This window comes from Stigmatopora nigra, chromosome 14 (assembly GCF_051989575.1).
Source record: "Stigmatopora nigra isolate UIUO_SnigA chromosome 14, RoL_Snig_1.1, whole genome shotgun sequence".
Lineage (NCBI taxonomy): Eukaryota > Metazoa > Chordata > Actinopteri > Syngnathiformes > Syngnathidae > Stigmatopora > Stigmatopora nigra.
The window spans coordinates 11,912,223-11,932,157 of NC_135521.1; the positions used below are offsets into that span (position 1 = coordinate 11,912,223).

The 19,935-nt window shown below is 39.6% G+C and overlaps 1 protein-coding gene across 1 annotated transcript in view; it reads right to left on the reverse strand.

Annotated features, from left to right (window-relative positions):
* The window catches only part of efnb1 (ephrin-B1), a 64,585-nt gene that overhangs the window by 27,868 nt on the left and 16,782 nt on the right, over window positions 1-19,935 (reverse strand). Inside the window, exon 2 of the mRNA XM_077732769.1 lies at window positions 9,903-10,180. Within this exon, the coding sequence (XP_077588895.1) occupies window positions 9,903-10,180 (278 nt within the window). The remainder of the gene's footprint in view (window positions 1-9,902; window positions 10,181-19,935) is intronic.

Genomic DNA, 19,935 nt, shown 5'->3' on the forward strand with positions numbered 1-19,935 from the left:
TGAAGGTTGAAATTAAAATTAAAGACTTACCTCATCGACTTGACTCTGTGTTTTGTACTCTAAGGTTTCTTTGTGTAAGAGGGGAGTTTCTCACTCAAGGGGCCTCTTTAATTATATAAGGTGCACCTAATCCTGCTCTATATGACATGAGATAATTGCTGTTTTCACTTGGTGCTTTAAGAATGAAATCTACTAGAAGTGACAGCACTGGAAAGATTGCATGTATTAAAGGGGAGAGAAAAAGTAGAAGAACAAAGCACTGTGTGGGCTGGCAATTTTTGTGTCTCAGTTCACGTGCAACTTGTGGGACTCAAGAAAGTGGATTTTAATGCAAATGAACATGCTGACCTGCGAGGGTTGCCGCTACCAGACGGAAACTGATCGATTATTAAATTAGTTGAACCATTTTCATAGTTATTAAATGGTTTTTTAAAGACATGGTTGACCTCGAAATTGTTCAAATTCTCTTTTTTTAGCACTATTACTGGCAGCAAAGATACTTATAGGCATCTAAATCATTTGAACTATTGATGAATTGCTATCAATCCTCCCAGTCGAAATGGAATGGATGTCTATTGCTGTAAATATTAATTCAAACAATTCATATTTTCCAATGTAATTTCTTTTGAGCCATACTACAAATTTAAAAGTCAAAATACATACAAATGAGTGCCTTTTCAATTTTTTTTTAGTAATTTCACCACTTTTAAAGTGGAAAAAAAATCATATTTTTTTTAAAAGATTATTATGCTGTTGCCAATCAATGAGAGGATACATTCCAGAAGAGTCTACTGCAAAAACGAAGAATAAAGCAGTTCTAGATGTAATAATTCATTTCTGTCACTAGCAATTTCCATATTTTAGCTCACAGTTTAGCAAAGCGCCAGATGCGCCCATCAAAAGAGCCACATGTGGCTCCTGAGCCATAGGGTTCCCTAGCCCTGTTCTAGATGGTAGAATATTTATCATTTATGAAGTTATTTTTGAAGGAAAAACCCAAATTACGTAATGTAAAGCCTTAACATTTTGAATGATTTTATTTAAATGAAAAAAAATCCCTTTAACATACACAAACTGAACAAAATTGAAGCCAATGTTCAAGCCAAGTCCAGGTATAAAAACTTACAGGCATACGTTCTAAATCAGTGCCTTCGATTTGAATTGCTTAGACCACAGTGTTAGTTAGAACAGGCCATGCGGTGACACAATGACCAAAAGATTTTTCTTTCCTTTGCTTGTTATTTGACAAAAGCCCAATCAGAAAGTGCAGTGGACCACAGAGAAAATACTGCTGATTACATCCTAATACACACAAAGCCAGTAGCTGGTGCAAAAACACACTGATTACGTCCTCCACCACGGCTCTCCTCTCTCCTCATCCCAGGTATCGCTTACACGGTAAAGCCATACTGATCGGGGATCAGCGTTTTTGGGCGCGGGGTGGTTAAGGAGTTTTTTGGGGGGGAGCTTAACCTCCATTTCAATACAGGAGGGAGCAAACGGAGTCTCCAGAGCTCCCCTAATACAAATAAACAGTTAGGACACAAAAATGTCTGGCAGATTCGAAACAATTTCCTGGAGGATCTGTGGATGTGCAGAGGAAGTGGAGAGGCGTGGAGGATCTAAAGAATGAAGCGGCTGGAGACAGTTGAGCAAGATTATGTTGCGGGGGAACAGAAAAGGAAGAGAATTGAGGGATGGGAGTGGGCCTAGTGGCTTTGGATTTTAATCAAACCATCATGCCATAAGGCGGAATTCTATTGCACACATACTTATTTGATGACACTTAATTTTCATTATCCGTTCGTCAACATGAACAAACTGTGGTCAGTGGCATTCATTCACACCCAAAATGGAAAAAAAATCTTGTTCTAGTCACACATGGTTTGAATGTGTATTAACACATGTAAAAGATAGTTCTTATTTGTTGGGTGTAAGCTTTCATTTATGTCCAATTTATCTTTAGAAAAAGGGTGGAGAGAGAAGCAATGTCTGTTTTGGGAAGGTTTTGCTATTAGGAACAATAGTGAAATGAAGAAAAACAGACTAAATAGGCATCTGTTAATGTTTTTGTAGAGAACTATAACCTAAATGGAAAACATAACATCCTGTTATGATCAGAGAGAGAAAGGAATACATCCATATAGTCAAACTATGAGGAAAGGTGCGACTTATAGTCCAGAGAATACACTACAAAGTTCCACTCAGTGTCAATCCCACCTCTCTGACAAAAATAGGGAGCAGGTCTATTTTCTCCTTAGTCGGCGTCCACCCGTCTCCCAGTTTATTACACACCAAAAAGGAATAGAACAGAAGTCATGCCTGTTCCTTTAAAGCAAACGTAAATCAAAATATCATGTATATTATTATAGAAATATACTCAAAATTGTCATTTGCATGCAAGGTATATTTTTACATTTTTAAAGAAAGTGAAGTTCATCCCAACTCTATTATATAACTATATTAATTTGTATTAGTTTTGCTTTTTCAGTCAGTTAAAATTGCTCAATAAGATGTAATTTAACATTAATAAATGATAGCATGCATTAGAAAATCTGTTAAACACAATAACTCCAACACTATTCAAGATAGAGGACATCAAGTTCACACGGTTTCTTTCTCCATATCTCTATTTGCATATGAGTGTAGGGTTATAACTTGATATAGGATTGAATTTGCTTATGTGGCTTAAAAGATATTTCTTCCTGTGTTGGCACACACACGACTTTCTCTCTCTCTCTCTGCTCCTGTTGCTTGTGGTCATGCTGGAAAGGGACATGACCATTTTGCCACTGAGCTAAATTCACAGAAACAGGCTTGGTCCTGGCCTGCAGAACAGTATTTATACTCCCTATTTATCCATTGGGGAACCACAGCAATCTCTATCACCGCTTTGTGATTCATGTTTGTTTGCTTTGCTCGGAGCCGATTCAATTTCATCACGAGGCTCTTTTCTTTTTTGGCCAACCCCCACCAAAACCCCCAAAACCTGGCTTTTCTGCAGGATTGTTCACACCACCCTTCATTTGCGGGCACGCCGTGGTTTTCCTCAGAAAGGATAAGACATTAAAACTAATAACCTCCATAATTATAAATCCATATTTCTCCGATGAGAATGTGCAAAGAGGCTCGAGTTCCAACTTGGGGGAAAAGGACTTATTGGCAAGAACCGTTTGAGGGTGCAACAGAGCGTCTGTTAGAAAACAAAGTCATTTTAGTGCTCGCCTTGGAAAACACAAACCGCTGTTCTGTGACTGCTTGGAGGGGGAAAAAAAAACCAAGCCAATCTGACAGAGGGCTATGATTTTAGCTTAGCCATTGGCCCAAGAAGAAAGAATATGTGCTATTGGCAAAGCTCAGTGCAAACAACCTCAGACATCTGAACTGGAAGAGGAAACATCGATTTGCATGTGTTAAAAAAGAGGAGCAGATGCCATTGTTTCATCAGTAGCACACCGCAATGTTTCAGCAACTCAGCTCATCTCCTAAATTGACTCTTTGCAATCACTAGCCCAAACATTAATCTTTCCAACAGTCTTAAAATGTCTCCTCTTTCCTGTTGCCGAGAGCTATTTTGGAGCTTTTAAAAGACACTCGGATGGATTTGACGTCGCCGATGGAAATAAATGAAACCCCGACTCTGGCTTTTAACTTTTTTTTGGTGAGGTCTTCTCTTCGGAGAAAAAGGAACATTATGGAGAAATACAATACAAAAAAAAAATGAATAGAACTGTTATGTGGTTTTGTGCTTGAAAGGAGATCCGAACTGTGCGTTCAAGATGGTGACTTGAACGCAATCTTAGCACATTTAAGGATCTTAAAGGGCTGAATAATGGCGGGTTCCGATGAGGAAAAGGACGGAGACAACCGGGCGGGGGGTAAAATATTCTAATAAGGTAAGTGTGGAGCTCGCCCCGAGTGTCTGCATTAGGAGATGTTCGAGGCCAACTAATTGAGACGAATACATGAATATATCATGTGGGAGAGAAGGGTTGAGTCGTAACCAATGACGACCATTCACTTGTCTGTCCACGTGAGCAACCCTGCCGTTGCAACAAAGTCCTCATGGCCTCTCACCCCCCGCCCCCCTCACCCCCACAGCATACCCCACTCTAAACAAACTCCTGGGTAATAAACGAAAGGCAATAACGCTGTGCCTGCTAACCCCCATCGGAATGAAATATCCAAAGGAGAAGTAGGAGAGGCAGCCTGGATAGATTTGCAAAGCAAGCAGAAAGTCACATATTACACTGCTGCTCCATAAACACTAAAACGAGGAGAGGGGTGGTGGTGTTTTGTGGGGTCTCCTTATCCATGGGCCAATGCCGCTTCATCGGGTCTAACCTGAGCTGTTAGCGGGGTTTACTTTGAAAAGGAAATCCGCTAAGTATTACTGATTAGCTACTTAAAACTCTAATCGGTAACATCAATGACAGTTACCTCGAGTCAATGAGCAACAAGGATTTCCTCAGGTGATGCGAGCAATCCAAGGCTTAAATGAAGCATTTTGACAAACCAAAAATAGTTCAATTAAACATTGCCATATAGCATTTTTCATCAGTTTATTGTGGTTGTATGTGAAATGTAAGAACATCAATCAGGGCGCTAGTTCTGTAAGTGATTTGAAATGTCTACAGTCTGATGAATGAGCAATAATGGAGTCTGTTCTTTGTTCTACATTGATAAAAAGCATGCATGGGGCTTAAGCATTTAGACAAAAAAGAAACTCTTCAGTAAGACAAATCTTTGCGTGATTTTTTACAGAAGGGAGGTTGCCAGATGTTAAAAACCCATTTAATTGCAAGTTGGGAAAATGTGTGAGTCATTTGCATCTCTATAATCTGACATTCAAAATGCTTTTGTCTTTTCAAGAGCGCAGCTGACAAACGAATGTCTTTTGAATAGGGGGGCTGTGATTTGATTATGGTAATTTCATGTTCACTCCAAAAGATGACATCTAACAATTTTTTTTTGGGAGAAACAGATGACTTTTATGGCAAAATCGGAGAGGAAAAGACTGATGTCGCTTTTATAAAACAGTGTGAGAACGAACGTTCTAACAAAAAAGAGCACATTGATACTGAATATAAAGTAATGGGGGGGATTCTGGTGATCTGCTTTAACCTTGCGGGGGATTTCACACTTGACCTTCATCTCCAACCCAAAGGCAGGCGGTTTATAACATAAGATTGCGTACAATGTATGTAAAATCATTTGGCTGGGAATTGCCAAAGTCTATGTGTAGGTGTATATGTAGAAATAACTTAAAATTTCTTTTGGGGATGCGAAACAAGACTACAAACTTTTTAATCCCTGTCGGCAATTACAAAAAGTAATGCCAAATATTTACCTAACAAGTTTATCCTTAGACACGTTCTCTGTGCAATGCTAATCGTAGTTAAGTTGAGAGTTTCCTGGGGTTTAGTGTCAAGGCTATTGAGTGACAAGAGCACAAACATCTCTGCTGTTTGCTGCAAGTCATTACGAAGGCGGGGTTGTCTTCTGAGGTTGAGGGAACGTGTGTGCCCCGTTGCCTTATTCTTCCAATGTAGGAGTCTATGCTTGTCTGAGTCTACGACGGCATACTGAGATGGAGAGTGACAGCTGTCAGGAAGGATCAGGCTTACCCTGACGACCTCATAAGGAATCATGGGAGAGGGCTAGAGGAGTCTATAAGGATTGGCTGCTAGGGTTTACCGCTTCATGGCCTCATCCTTTCGTAGCATAGAGTCATAGGCAGCACTCGGGCTACTGCTACTTCATTTTTTTACGAGAGCTCAAAGAATGTGCATAAATCCTATTATAAGAAATATAAGTCGGACATGAGTAGGAAAGACGTCAGTCAAAACGTGCAAAATGCGTAGGAGGGAAAAAAATACAATATATTATTGTATGTTAAACTGTCAAAGACCAAAAACAGAAATTAAAAAACTGTCAATTGTACGCATTAGTAGTTATTCAGATAAGTGAACATAATTATGGGATAAAGTCGCACATCTCAGACAATTTGCATTAAATTGTATTTTTCCTAGAAAAAAAAAGAATATGTGATCCCATTAAATATTATTTTTTCTCAGAAAAATACAATGTGGTTTTAAAAAGCAGAAGGCCCTAAATTTTCCCTAATTAAACAAGCACTTTTTAAGATGCTAGCTACTATACATACTATTAATTGTATAAACATTAAATACTTCACCTTCATGATTGCTCGCATAAAAACCATCACACAGGTAATTATGTTTGTGATCTCAGTGCAAAATGTATATAAAAAGAACATCTGCTCATCCATGATTGGTGAAACTTAACACGCGGAGTACTTTTTACTATACACTGCAGATCAAGACAGTTACAAGAGCTTCTTTTTCATTTTCTGTCCATCCAATTTCTATCTATTCTAATTTCTTCAATTCAATCAGGTCACAAGCTAACTGGATGCCATCTCTAAAATAAATATAGATTTCTTCCTTGTGCTTCTCTTGTGTATACAACCCTCCCCATCCTCCCCTTCATCTCCACCTTAATTCATTTCCTTTAAAAGCTTGCAATCTCAAGTCCCTCCCTTCTGAGGTCTCTGGCCTGTAAACCAGCACATCTATTTTCCAAACAAACATCTCATTTCAAATCCCATGTTTAGACAACACAATGAAATGCAGCCAGTTCTGTTTGGTTATTGGCGTTTGTACGCGTGTGCTGATGGACAGCACAGACTCGGGCTGGAGTTTAGATCAGAGCGGGGGTTATCATTACTGACCCCTGCTGTGTCTCTGTGACCCTTTCTACGTGGGTTCCGACTTTTTCGCCCCTGCCACCGTCCCCTACCGACTACACAAGCACATATGTGCACGGCTGTCAGAGTTATCATGGGATGCACAAACCATTGGACATCCCCTGCAGGGACGCGAAGGGCAGCGGGGAGTCACATAAACATGCACCATTTGTTGCTTACTTTACCCCACACCTTTTGTTGCTTATTCAGCCCCTTTTTCGTGGAGTATAAAGTAGAGGGGTAGTCAAGTTGATCAAGGAAAAGACATACAGAGCCACCAGGTCAAAGTGCAGGTGGACTTTAGGAATGCGCCCTCCCGTTGCCTCTTTTCTGTCGTCTCCAGTCTGGGCTATGCTTGAGCGTTAATGAGCCCAGATTATCCTGCTTTTTACATTTACATTTGCATCCCACTGCTAAGCGAGTAGACCACATTCTGACTGAAGACAATAGGAGCACATTGGGGAAAAACAAGCCTTCTTACAACAGACTCAACCGGACAGGAAAAACTGCAAAAATGTGCTCACTTTTCACTGACTTAGGTATTAAATACATACTGTACATTTGACTGACAAGGCCATTATACACTCTACATTAGGGGTCAGGAACTTTTTCTGATGAAAAGAGCCTTAAACAAGTCATATTTTTTAAATGTTAATCCTTTTGAGCCATGCTCTGAATTTAAAAGTCAACATACATGAAAATGTGTGCCTTTTTTAGTCATTTTACCACTTTTAAAGAACAAAAAAGTCTCTAAATTCTTTTGACAACAATGTTACATTGATGCTAATCCATGAGTATCAATAAGAAAATCCATGCAAAAAAAGTGTAATGGAGAAAAATTATAGTGTCAATGCCATAATACCAACGTAACGCTCCTATTCCTGCACTTCCTCACCAGCAGTTTCCATATTTTACCTCCCAGGTTAGTGGTGAGCCACATGCACCCATCAAAAGAGCCATATGTGACTCCCGAGCCCTAGGTTCCCTACCCCCTACTGTACATGAGAGATGACATTAACCATGGTGAATTCCCAGACTGCATTGTAATAAATGCTGAAAGGAAATCCCACTGCAAATGACAACAGCATTACCATACAACAAAGATGAATACAACATCTGATTATTGCTGACAAGTGAGATGTACATTGTATGAGGCTAATAATGATCCACCATCACTTGGATAGAGTATTTCAAGTTAGTACTATCAATACACTATTCACAGCAGAGAGAAAGGAGAGCTTCTTTAAAGTTATTGGCAAATCAACTGAACAAAACCAATCTTATTTGTAAAAGCTACTTCTACATGCTGAGGAAATGTCTGGTATTACAATATATAAATTGAGTAAAAGTGTGAATGAATCTGGAACACAATAATACTGCATGAAAAATCCCATTGTATTTAATCAACCGTAACTCATGACATTTTCGATAGTAAATCTTTCTCAGCTATATAGTGGGACTGCAAAGTTATGGAGGGTTTCAAAATCTATCCAGACATCAACTGCAATCACCGTCTGTTTGCCCATCCTGTCCCCTGTGGCCCAAGAGGTGATTGCATTGGCCGTAAGGGACAAAATGTACTCATAGAATAAAATGGCAACAAAAGGTAAGAGCTGAGATCTTAAAAATCCAAGTGCTCCCATAAGACATTTGTGTATTATAAAAGCAATGATTTCTTTAGCTCACATAATACCTTGGCTAGCGAAGCTGTTTGATAAAAATCAGCATGCCTCCTTAAAGCCTGCTTTTGAGGAGGAATGCAGTTCTCAAATATGAATAAAATGTCTCAAAACATAAGAGATTGTATCATTTGAACTGTGACTTTAGTTTAGCGTGTGCAGAAATACTGTGGAGGTTATTTATAACAAGCACATTGGTCAAATGTTTTATTTTTCCCGAAATAGCTAGACCACATGTGTCAAAGTGGCGGCCCGGGGGCCAAATCTGGCCCACCGCATCATTTTCTGCGGCCCGGGAAAGTAAATTATGAGTGCCGACTTTCTGTTTTAGGATAAAAATTAAAATGAATAGTATAAATGTATATTAAATGTCCTGATTTTCCCCCTTTAAATCAATAATTGTCTTTTTTAATCATTTTTTTCTGTTTTTAGTTCAAAAATTATTTTGTAAAATCTAAAAATATATTTAAAAAAAGCTTAAATAAATATCGTTTTAGATCTATAAAAAAACGGAATATCCAGGGCTTTTAATTGATTTATAAAACAAAAAAATCCAAATATTATATCTAAAATGGTATGGCCCACATAAAATGGAGTCCGACACCCCTGAGCTAGACAGTATGTACAAAATAGTTATTGTACTGCCTGTTTAATATCATCGCCCTTGCCCAAGGTTGTCTGGGATGGAACCCAGCTCAACCATGACAATAGTTTTGGAAAAAAATATGATAAGTCATAGCACAATAGTCTACTTCACCTCTATAATCTAGTTTAGCTATAAAGGAGTATTACTACTAACTAATAATGAGGAAACATGCTCATTAATGTCTTCAATTATTTTAAAAAAAAAAAGGCTGCAATTAAGCAGTGGGCAGGAAGCAGACTCGCACCCTTAAAATAACTACTTTCCTTTTCATTAGAAGTCTTTAAACAATACATGAAAGTTAAATGCTGATAAATCAAGAATTTCATGGCATTATCCGTAAAACCCTGTGCAAGATTACCTTGCTTTTATTACCGGTGGGTTAAAATGTAAACTGTAATAAAACTGCTGCCGCTGGCTGTGATGGAATGCATGTTTTCTTTATGTGCTGTAAAAACATTGCCATATTTCCTCTCCCAAAGCCCCTAAACGCTATTACTAGCGCCGCAACATATTTGGGCATAAGAATTCCAAAAAGGATTTTTTTTAGACGTTTTCATAGGATAAATATGTCGAGAAATTACCCCCTTTCTACATTGACCTTAAACATTAGACAAGTATATCACTTTGGACGGTTGTCACGGTGATGTGGTCATTGCCATTAAAAAACAGTTTAACTGAAAAGCCCCCCTGCCGCCCATGTCAGCGTTCAATAGCGTGTGAACTGGAGTGCATTACCTGCTCCGTCAAGCTTCTGTGGCTTAATGAATGTTAAAGTATGACATCAATACATCAAATTGCTTAGGAAACTTACATGTGATGTAGTAGTTGACGTTCCTCTTGAATTCAAGACCCATGTAGTTGGGACTAAACTCCTGGAATTTGATGGTAAACTTGATGTCCTTCTCTGGCTTATTGCAGTTAACCAACACATTTGGGTCAAGGACTGTACTGCAACTTTCAGCCTGTTCTCTTTTCACCAAGTACAGCTTGTAGAACTCATATTCTCGGCCTTGGTCCGCTTTTGGACAGATGATATCCAGTTTGTCACCGATGTCAGGGTATAGAACCAAGCCTTTGCCTGCAACAAATCTATAGAGGCAAAAAAAGGTAGACTGTTAGTAACACATTATAAAGAAAGTCTGGAAAAGCAGCCATATAATTTCAAAACAGTTTAGATGGTCCTAATGCTTTGGGCTTTAATGTTTTTTTAAGTTGTCTAGCACTGGCTTTTAGGCACAGCCGTTAATTTGGGACCAGAAAAGGAAAGACATGTTAGAGCTTGACAAGATTCAGGCACACAAATCCTCTGAAGTTCCATCCCATAGACGCATGTTTGACATAAAACATACCAAATGTTTATAAGGGAGGAAACAACATAACCACATTGAAAATGATGGTAATAAAAAGGATAAGAAGCTGAAGGCACATAAAAAATAGCAACTGGAATTCAGTGATTTGGTGCCCTCGGCCATCAAGATGAAGACTTCTGACCAGTAGATGGATTTTATAATTTTCTAGGAATATTTTAGAATATAAACACTTGTAATGATTTCCAATAAAAGCCTGTTTTCTATCATTTATATCATCCAGTATGCAATGCAAATTTGACTGTAATACTTTTCAAAAAATACATTATGTAAGCAGCGCATAATTTCACTTTTCAATTCATATTTTGTTATTTTAGAATAAATTAGAATAATTATACCTAAAAATAGCCAATAAAAGGAAATTCACCATTAGTTCCTTAAATAGACACTTTAAAATAATGGTAATTTTACTCGTACTTTTCAAGAACACAAATAAACGTATTTGTTGAATGTTTTATACTATTAAAAAATTATTTTAAAAATGCCAGTGTTGTTTCATTATCATTGTTGAAATATTTACACAGATTGCACATTTGAAAAGTCATAATCGTAAACAATCAAGTCAATTTAGTGAGTGAAAAAATAATGATGAAGTTTAATATTGGTTAATAATTTAAAGGTACGAGATATCTAAGTAAAATTGCTATTTCAGAAATGTATATCAATCAGATTGTTAAACTTTAGCATTAATCGACTGCTGTCATTTTGTATTTCAGCTTCACATTTACTTTTTACATAGGGCCAGTTACAAAATGCTATCTATTTGACGAGAAAGGTCTGGCTCTAAAGCCACAAACTGTGCGGGGTCAGGCTTCCTGGTTCATCTTCCCACTGACTGATCATCTGCTAGGGGATTAAGATAATCCATTTGGCCTTACTGTACCACTCCACCTCGCTCGCTTCTGCCAACTCAATCAGATCAGATTCTATTTTTTTTTTATTCTCAAAAGCTTGTGAACAGGAGACGAGTATGTACGCAAGTGCGTGTGTGTGTGTGTGTGTGTGTGTGTGGGATGTGATGTGGTGGGTGGGGGTAGGGGGTCCTCGGGCAGGAATTGCAGTGTGTTTGGGCAGTGGTGTTTGTCTTTATGCAGGTCAGCGTGGGTGCGAATGTGTGTGTGTGTGAAATAGTTTTCTACAAAATGGGCTGAGTTTGCGGTCTGATGGGATGGGGGGCACGGGGGGTCAGACTGGGCTGAATCATTGTTCTGGACTTGTTTGAGGCTTAAAATGTCAACATGTTTCAGCTCTGCTGTCCCAGTTAGCCAAGCATTAACCCAGACAGCCGGACTGACCACGGGTGTGTGTGTGTGTGTGTGAATGTGTGTGTGTTGTGTGTGTGTATGTTTGAGTGCATGTGTGTGTCGTGGTCGCAGACAGTGAGCACAGCAGCGAGCCTATCTGCAAGATCTGCCCATGCCAGCGGATTTAAGCAGGATTTAGCTGTGTGCAATGCATTTGTTGTTATTTCTGATCCCTCACATTTTAACAAGGCATCAGGGGCCGGGGGCCCTCACTGTCTCTCTCTCTGAGAGCATAATCTCACCTTATCTAGATTCCGTATTTCATCATGGCTTACTAAATATCTGACACTTAGAAATGGGCTAGTGAGAGTCAATTCAATGTGAACAACAGGAGCTTGTGAGTACTATTTGTTAGGAATATGTCTTCGTTTGGGGTAAATACAGGCAGAGAGTCAGCTATTGTTAAAATTTAAAAAAGAAAACAATTCCATAAAAGTCACATTTGCGTGGGATAACTCCCCATGAAAATGGACATGATCGGATTAAAGCCTTTCACCATTCATAAGCATCCTTCTTAGTAAGTCATTACCAAATAAATGTCTTCTATCACATGAAAGGATGAATGCAAAAAAAAGGAATTGAGGAAAAAAAATAGTCCAACTCTAGCTTAGTTCTGTTTATGTTTTCTTTTCTGGAAAATATGAGAGCACAAACTTGGACGGCGTGCTGCTTTTAATACACTGCTTGTGAGCCTTTGGGGAGGGTGCGGGCTAATTGAAGGAGCTATAAGAACGAGAATGCAGGAAATCTTTTGTCCAATGTCTTTGAACAATTCCTTCATTTCAACAGCAACACCCGACCTTCAAGTGCGTACGTGTCTGTGTGTGTGTGTGTGTGTGTGTGTGTGTGTGTGTGTGTCGACAACATCCCAGAATTCACATGTGTGTGAGTCTATGAAGACATGGACACAATCAGTCTCTAATTGGATCTACAAGATTCATCAGTGAGGCATAAACATGTTCCCATGGCAACATTGGGCTTTGTTGCTGACCATCTCATCTACTCCTCCCGCCTTCCCATCTCTCACGCACTCTCGTCTTTATTTTTCTGGCCGATCCCATCCTCTCTTGCTTTATCCTTTTCGCCCCATTCACCTCTTGAACATTTCTCTCATTACATCCCCCCCTATACCCTACTTGCCCTCATAGTACAGACAGAAAAATGCAGACAAACAAGTGTGAAACCAGAAAAAAGGTGAAAAGAAAGACTATAATGATTAGACCTGGAATTGTTTCAGTCCACAAGTAGGCTCTTTGTAATCCTTTGAACAGATATTGCTTCAGCAAGTGTACTCGTTCAAAAGGCCATCAGTTGAAGTCCCGTTTCTCATTTCTACAAACCATTTGTTCGGGGCTATCAAAGATAGCCACAACCTTTTGTGATGAATAATTAAGATTTCCCAAAAAAATGTGAACGTCTTAATATCCTTCAAGGATTTAATCACAAGCCCTCCCCATGTCATTGATTCAATTTTCCCCGAGCGTGTCTTATAGTCGGCGGTTAGATTGCTATCCTGCTTCTGTTTCCCAGCTTTTGTCAACGGTCTGTTATAATGAGGCTCTGGCTTCTGTGGAGGTCTGGAAGCGCCATCGCAGATGGGAAAGAAGCAACATAAAAGAAATAGGGCAGCAATTAGTGTTTAGCCCTTCCACTTGGCAAGCTGCATGCCATCTCGCGTCCAGGATGTGAAACTAAACTGGTGGGGCTTGTGACTTTGTCTGGCGTTTGTTTCTCAGCTGGGTTAATCAGCAGTACTCCTTTGCTACAAACAACCACGTATTGAAGAGGAGGGGATGTGGGACTAAAGATTATTGTACTTTTGAAGAGGTCAAAAGGGAGATTGGTTCGGAAAAGGAGGGGGTTGTTGAATTGAATCTTTTATTCAAGATGTCGAGAGACTTTAAAAAGAGAGGAACAATCATGCAGATAGAAACTTAAGTTGATTGGGGAAGGGAAGAAGAAGAAGAAACCCTCACTGTGAGACAGGCTCTATTCCCTAAAAGATCTTCCTGTACCAAGCAAAATACAAAGAATTGTTTTTCTAACAACCCAAACAAGGTTGATTTTGTTTCATCTGGACGGTTCTAGTGTGAGCTCAATCCTGTAAAGAGCTTACACAAACAGCACAGCAGAGAGAACAGAAAACAACCAAGCAGCTGAAATGAGCCGACCCCTACCTCCAAACTCCCCAAGAAACATATTTTTTTACATTCCAATGGTGAATATGAGCACTTCCCATTTTCCCATACACACACACGGGTGTGAGTGCGTACAAAAGCACCGCGGGGTGCATCCTGGACCTTCTCAGCCACCCCTATTCATTTGCCTTTGCCCTCGCCGACTTTCCTATAAAACGCCGCCCACACGAAGACCCACTCAGAACCCTTCACGGAGCCTCAACCAGCCCCTCATCCTCCCGCCCCCCGTCCAGTCAACCCCGACTACAGTGCTGGCAAGCATCCTTCGCCGTTTGAATGGATGAACCCAAAAAACAGGAACGGGAGAGAGGAAGAGGCCGAACAACTCAATACTAACAAAAGGGCATTTAATTGATTTGTTCCTCCTGAGAAGCAGCATGAGTATGTCACACATATCAATAAAAATCAATTCTCCACAACAACACATCCAAAGGGTTCTCAACCAACAGCTACCATGCAGGTACAGTATAGGGAAAAAAAAGCATCACGATAAAGGGCTCTTCAACATGGACTGACTATTGCGTGACCTTTAAAATGCACACAAGAGTGAGGAAACATACACACACACACACACACACACTGAAATGCAATCAACACCACACCAGGTACTCCATTCCTCTCCCTGTCATTTTGTTCGGGTAATTATCACACCAGGAAAAGTCTTCCCTACTCAATTATCATTTCTTTCTCACACTCACAATCAGTGTGTCTTCTAACTCCCGCCCTGCACATTATCAGTTGAGATACCTCACATAGTGCGATGATGTTTACTGTTATTTTATACAATAATCTATTGTTGTAGAGTTAAGACCATATGTTCATTTCATCAGTAAAACACATAGATCGATTTGAAATTATGCTACTGAGGCCAAAGACATTCTTATTTTTGAGTGACACCATCCTTCACCTTCAATGTATTGTATTTTTTGGAAAATAACTCACACTGGAGTATAAGTCACGGCAGCCAAAACACGAAAAATGATACATACACAAGTCTCACAGTTTTTAAGTCCCTGGACTGACAAAACTATGTAGAAAAGTGCAAGTTAAAGTCCAGATAAAAAGCATTTATTCCGGGTTGTTACAGTCTAAAACTGTTAAGAGAGTCACTAAAGACAGATTAAAGCTCACACAATGGAAGAATTCAAGCTGTGGTATGTGTGAACCGTCTCCACTCATCAAGTGTGGTTAAGATCCATCCAGAGTTGTTGACTTGGTGTGATCATTGCGTATTAGGGAGGAAGACATGCATGGTAAAGCTGTCAGGATACTTAAAGTGGGCGCCTCAGAGTTGTGGGCCAATGTTCGTCGTCTTATGAAAGCATACTGGTCATCCAGCATGTGACCAGAAATTCAACTTAATAGCTTGTATACATAACTGGATCGTGTCAAGCTAGTGAAGGGGGCAGATGTTCCCATGAACTACAAACACAGTCATACACATTTATAAACACGCAAGTCGGAGAATACACACGCAAATTTCCTCACGATGAACTCAGTAAACACGTCACCTCTACGGGGAGTGCACAAGCAGGCAAGCATCCTTTAAATTAAAGAAAACAAAACCACATAAGTCTCCAGGAATTGTTTAGAATAGCAGGAATCATTGAATCCCTGCTGTAGACTCTACTAAGCGGCGGAAGTGCATTATAACTGAGATGTGATCACAGAAACTGGTAAGCGTAAATGAATAGAAAGAGATGATTTGCTTTCTACCCTGCGGAGAGATGCTTTTGTACGTGTGAAGTCAAACACCCTTCCTCTTCTCTCACATAAGCATACACGCACACACATTTTTGAGTTAGTTAACAAGATAGCATGCAGAGTATATGCGTTTTTGTGTGTGTGTGTGTGACTCATAGCAGTTGCACATGGACAATCTTTGACGTACACCTCTCCCCATCTTTGTCGGACAAGCTCGGTACATTCTCGCGCTCTATCACTGTCACAAGGGGGGCTCGCGTGGCGTCGTAATGAGCTAACAAGATGACACCCAGATGGCCTTGCCACAAGGAGGAAACAAGACGACCGGTTTGTACACCAACAGGCTGAGATGAACTGCTGAGCCAAACGAGTGTCAGGAGTCATTACCGAGTCCGAAGAGGATAATCTGTTTCCCCCTCATGGCTTCTGTGGTTTTCCACCCAGCCGAGCCCATCCCTCTCTAAGAGCAGACTAGTTAAACACGGCCGGCGTGCGGTCGTGATTGAACGTCATTGTCGGTATCGGTGACAGCGAGGAGGCCGGGAGTCTCCACTTATCATCCATCAGGAGCAAGGGAAGCGACCTTTGACCTTGAATACTTCCATTGTGGAGTCACGCAAATGCACGTTTATTTATCCGAAGGAAAAACAAAAGATTTCCAACGTTGTAAAACCACCAAACTTCCACGTTCCATTGGAGAAAAAAAATGTGAACATTTGGCATTGTTTTTTTGAATTATGAAACCACAAATTTTTAAACACGCTGTTACCAATTTCTGTACATAAATAGATGAGCCATCACATTTATTCTTTCGTGAAAGCCAGATGTTTATTTTGGCCCAAACCGATCTAGTTTGTGATTGAATAGCAAAGTCTGCATTAACTCCCAAATTAATTAAATAGGACCAGCGTATTCTGTTGCACCAAAAAAAAAAGTAATAAATATGACTTATTGAGCTAAGGCAGCCAAAGTATGACATTTATATGGAACGTATAACAGAATAGCAGTGTGGTGGACTAGTGGTTAGTACATCCGCCTCATAATTCTGAGTTTAGGGGTCCAAATCTATATTCTGTCCTTCCTGTGTAGAGGTTATATCTTATCCTGCGTGGGTTTGTAGTCATGCAAAAAATCCATAAGCATGCCTATTATGTTCCAAGATGATTTTTTTCTACTTTAGTCCAAGTTAGGCATTCTGCAATTGGTTGGTAACCAGTTTTAACCCGTCCTATCATCCAAGGTCAAAATGGTCTTGCTACAATGTTATATTTACAATTAGTCCATGGAGTCCATCAGTGTCCCACGCAATCACAGTAGTAAATGTATCAGTAAAGTCACTATCATAATGAAAACACAGCTGTAACCTAGCATATTATTTTGTGTTTCGGCTGACATTCTCATACAACAAACCACCTGCAACCTTGAGCTCTTTTGTGTTGTAATCCCAGCCCTCTTAAAAAAAAAAATCAAAGCCAGACCTTTTACTTTGACTTGTTTTGAAACAACATTTTTCTTTTTAATTAAACTAAAAAAAAATCTACACTCGCCATTTGTAATTAATTAAAAAAAATCAACCAAATGACTATGCTTTTCTCTCTTTGTAGTTGCTTCAGTATCATATCTTCACATATTCATGGTTATTTGATGCAAAAAAAGCCTTGTCTCTTTAAGTTTAGTCTCCTTCTGGGCTACTTCTGTGCTCTACACACACATAAGCATGGTCATCCCACATTTTCTCACTCACGCACACACATAAAGCCAGCTGCCTTCCATCCCCGAGGAGCAGCCACAGATGGGCTCTGCTTGCTCCGTAAAGATCTCTCCACAGGCCCAGTCTACAGTGGCTGCCAAAACCCGTCTGGCTAGAACCCACTGAATGTGCGACTGTCTTTGTAGATAGATATGTGTGCCCGAACATGTCTGAGCAGCTCTGTTGCTCGCCTTCCCTACACCCGAAGTGGGATAGCTGGTGTCTTAACTGAGTGAAAGAAAGAGAGATATTTTTCGAGAAGGTTTACTTGATAGTCACACAGGGATGGATGGATGGAACCCCCAAAGCAACAAGCCCTGGAGAACCCTAAGAGTCTAAAGCTGGACGTGTATACGTGAGGTTGTAATCAGTTCAGAGCAGAGCACCAGGGAAGCGAGCAAGAAGACCTCACAGACGAACAATAGCATGTCCCACTCCAAAAAAGATTGCATTTCACTCGCACTTGAGGGAAGAAGAAACTGGGAGGGAGAAGAATCATAGTCATTATCAAAGCTAAGCAGGCGGCATGGGCGAGTAACCAGCAGCCATTTTACACTGTGTTATAAACAAAACATCTCTCAGCGACCAGCCGTTTAATGATGCAACCTAATCAGCACATCGCTGTACTAATAAAAGCGTATACACTCATACACAGCCACACACACACACACACACACAGCTTTGTGCTATTTTAATTGTTTTGGGCTTCAATGGAGCCAGTCATGGTTAAATTCAATTTTTGACAATTACACTGCTATCTCAGCATGGCTCATTTAAACACATGGGATCAGAGTTTTAAGACGGAATAATGAGGATAAATTTGCGGAAAAAGACTGAAATTCTGTAATTTCAAGTTGCTTAATATGATTGGATTATAAATGTCAGTTAGATAATATAATATATATAATATATAAGTGTGTGTGATATTAGTTTATTAATTTAGAAAGTTCTTTTTAATGTATGAAGATTCAAACAATAAGTAATAAAAAAATATTATAGATATTAATAAAAAAGTGTCCTAATTTTTCCAATTTCTTTTATGTAAAAATGTGAGAGCAAGATAAATAATATCGGAATAATTATCAACATTAATGCAGTTTAATTAGTATGCAACCATTATCAAACATGGGCGTGGTTGTGTTTAGAATTACGTAATCCGGTTCAAACTAATGTTAATTGAGAGTTTGAATAACAAATAAAGTTCCATTTTTAAATGCTGGTAATTCCTGCTTTTCCACCTCCAAAGCATAATATTTTTTATACTGTTGCGTTTTGGAAAACTGACCAAAAAAATATGCTTAATTGGACCCTAAGAAAATCTCCCAAACATATGTTATATTACTCAGTAGTAGATTGCTTTCCTCTTCTTTCAATAAACTCAGTTTACTTTTAATAACTAAGGGAAGGCAAGTTGCACAGAAGCAATCAGTTTCATTGTACCATAGACAGATATAAAATAGCAAAGAGTAAAGTTCAAAAAACACTGCTTTCATTGTTCTTCTGTGAATGCTGCAACGGCAGCAAAAGGGAAGGGAGCGACAATATTTATCTTGCTACCTACCCTTTTTTCTTCACGATACTATTTTTAATATATTCCTGCTATTGTGTGAAAGACTAGAAGATTGATAGCTGGATGAATCCGATCACCTCACAGATATGTAACTGCAACTTGTCTCTCACACGTTTCCTTCGCCTGTAATCTTAAATGACGCCAATGATTCCGGCGGATGACAAACAGTGGCGTTTTGTGGCATTGAATTGTGTCTTTTTCCAAGTCAGCATTGTTCTTAAAAGTGCCTTCCTGGGAAAAATGTTGAAAAGTCAAACAGCTGACGAGATGTCACCTCATGAACTCCCCTGCCTGGGTTTCACACACTTCCAAAAGCCGCCACGTCTGCGATCCGACACAATTCTCCCTCTTATTCTCTTCTTGGCGCATACACACTGACTTGAGAAAAATTCTAAAACTCTTTGACTACTTGTCAAGCTCGAAAAGCACAAAAAAAACAGGCCACAAGCCTCAAAAGCTACAGTTACGTACTGTCGTGCTTCACGGCTTCTAAACCTTGATCATATCACGTCAAACACGAGTCGTATGTTGACCTTTTGACTCTTGCCGCGAATCTGCGCCATTTTCTACACCATGGAAATATAATTCTCAACACTTTTCACTTGGCCTGAAGCAGAATTAGAGCAATGTATTTGGAACAGTCAAATCCCTGTAGCCATACCTGCTCACATGCCCATACCTGGGCCTCAACATGCCTGTTGGGACTGGTCATGCAGGGCTATAAGAGGATCATGTATGACCTGGAGGTCTTATCCTCTATATTTCCAGGGTCATGTATGTGCCTATATACTCTCACACATGTTCTTGCACGAGTACTTGTATGCATACACATTCTTTTGCAAGCCAGCAGTGGCTAGACTAGCCAGTAACAATAATTACTATATCGGCCTTGATCATCAGATATACATAAACTGGTGATTTTGTTTTTCAGGGCGGTTATATTACATGTTG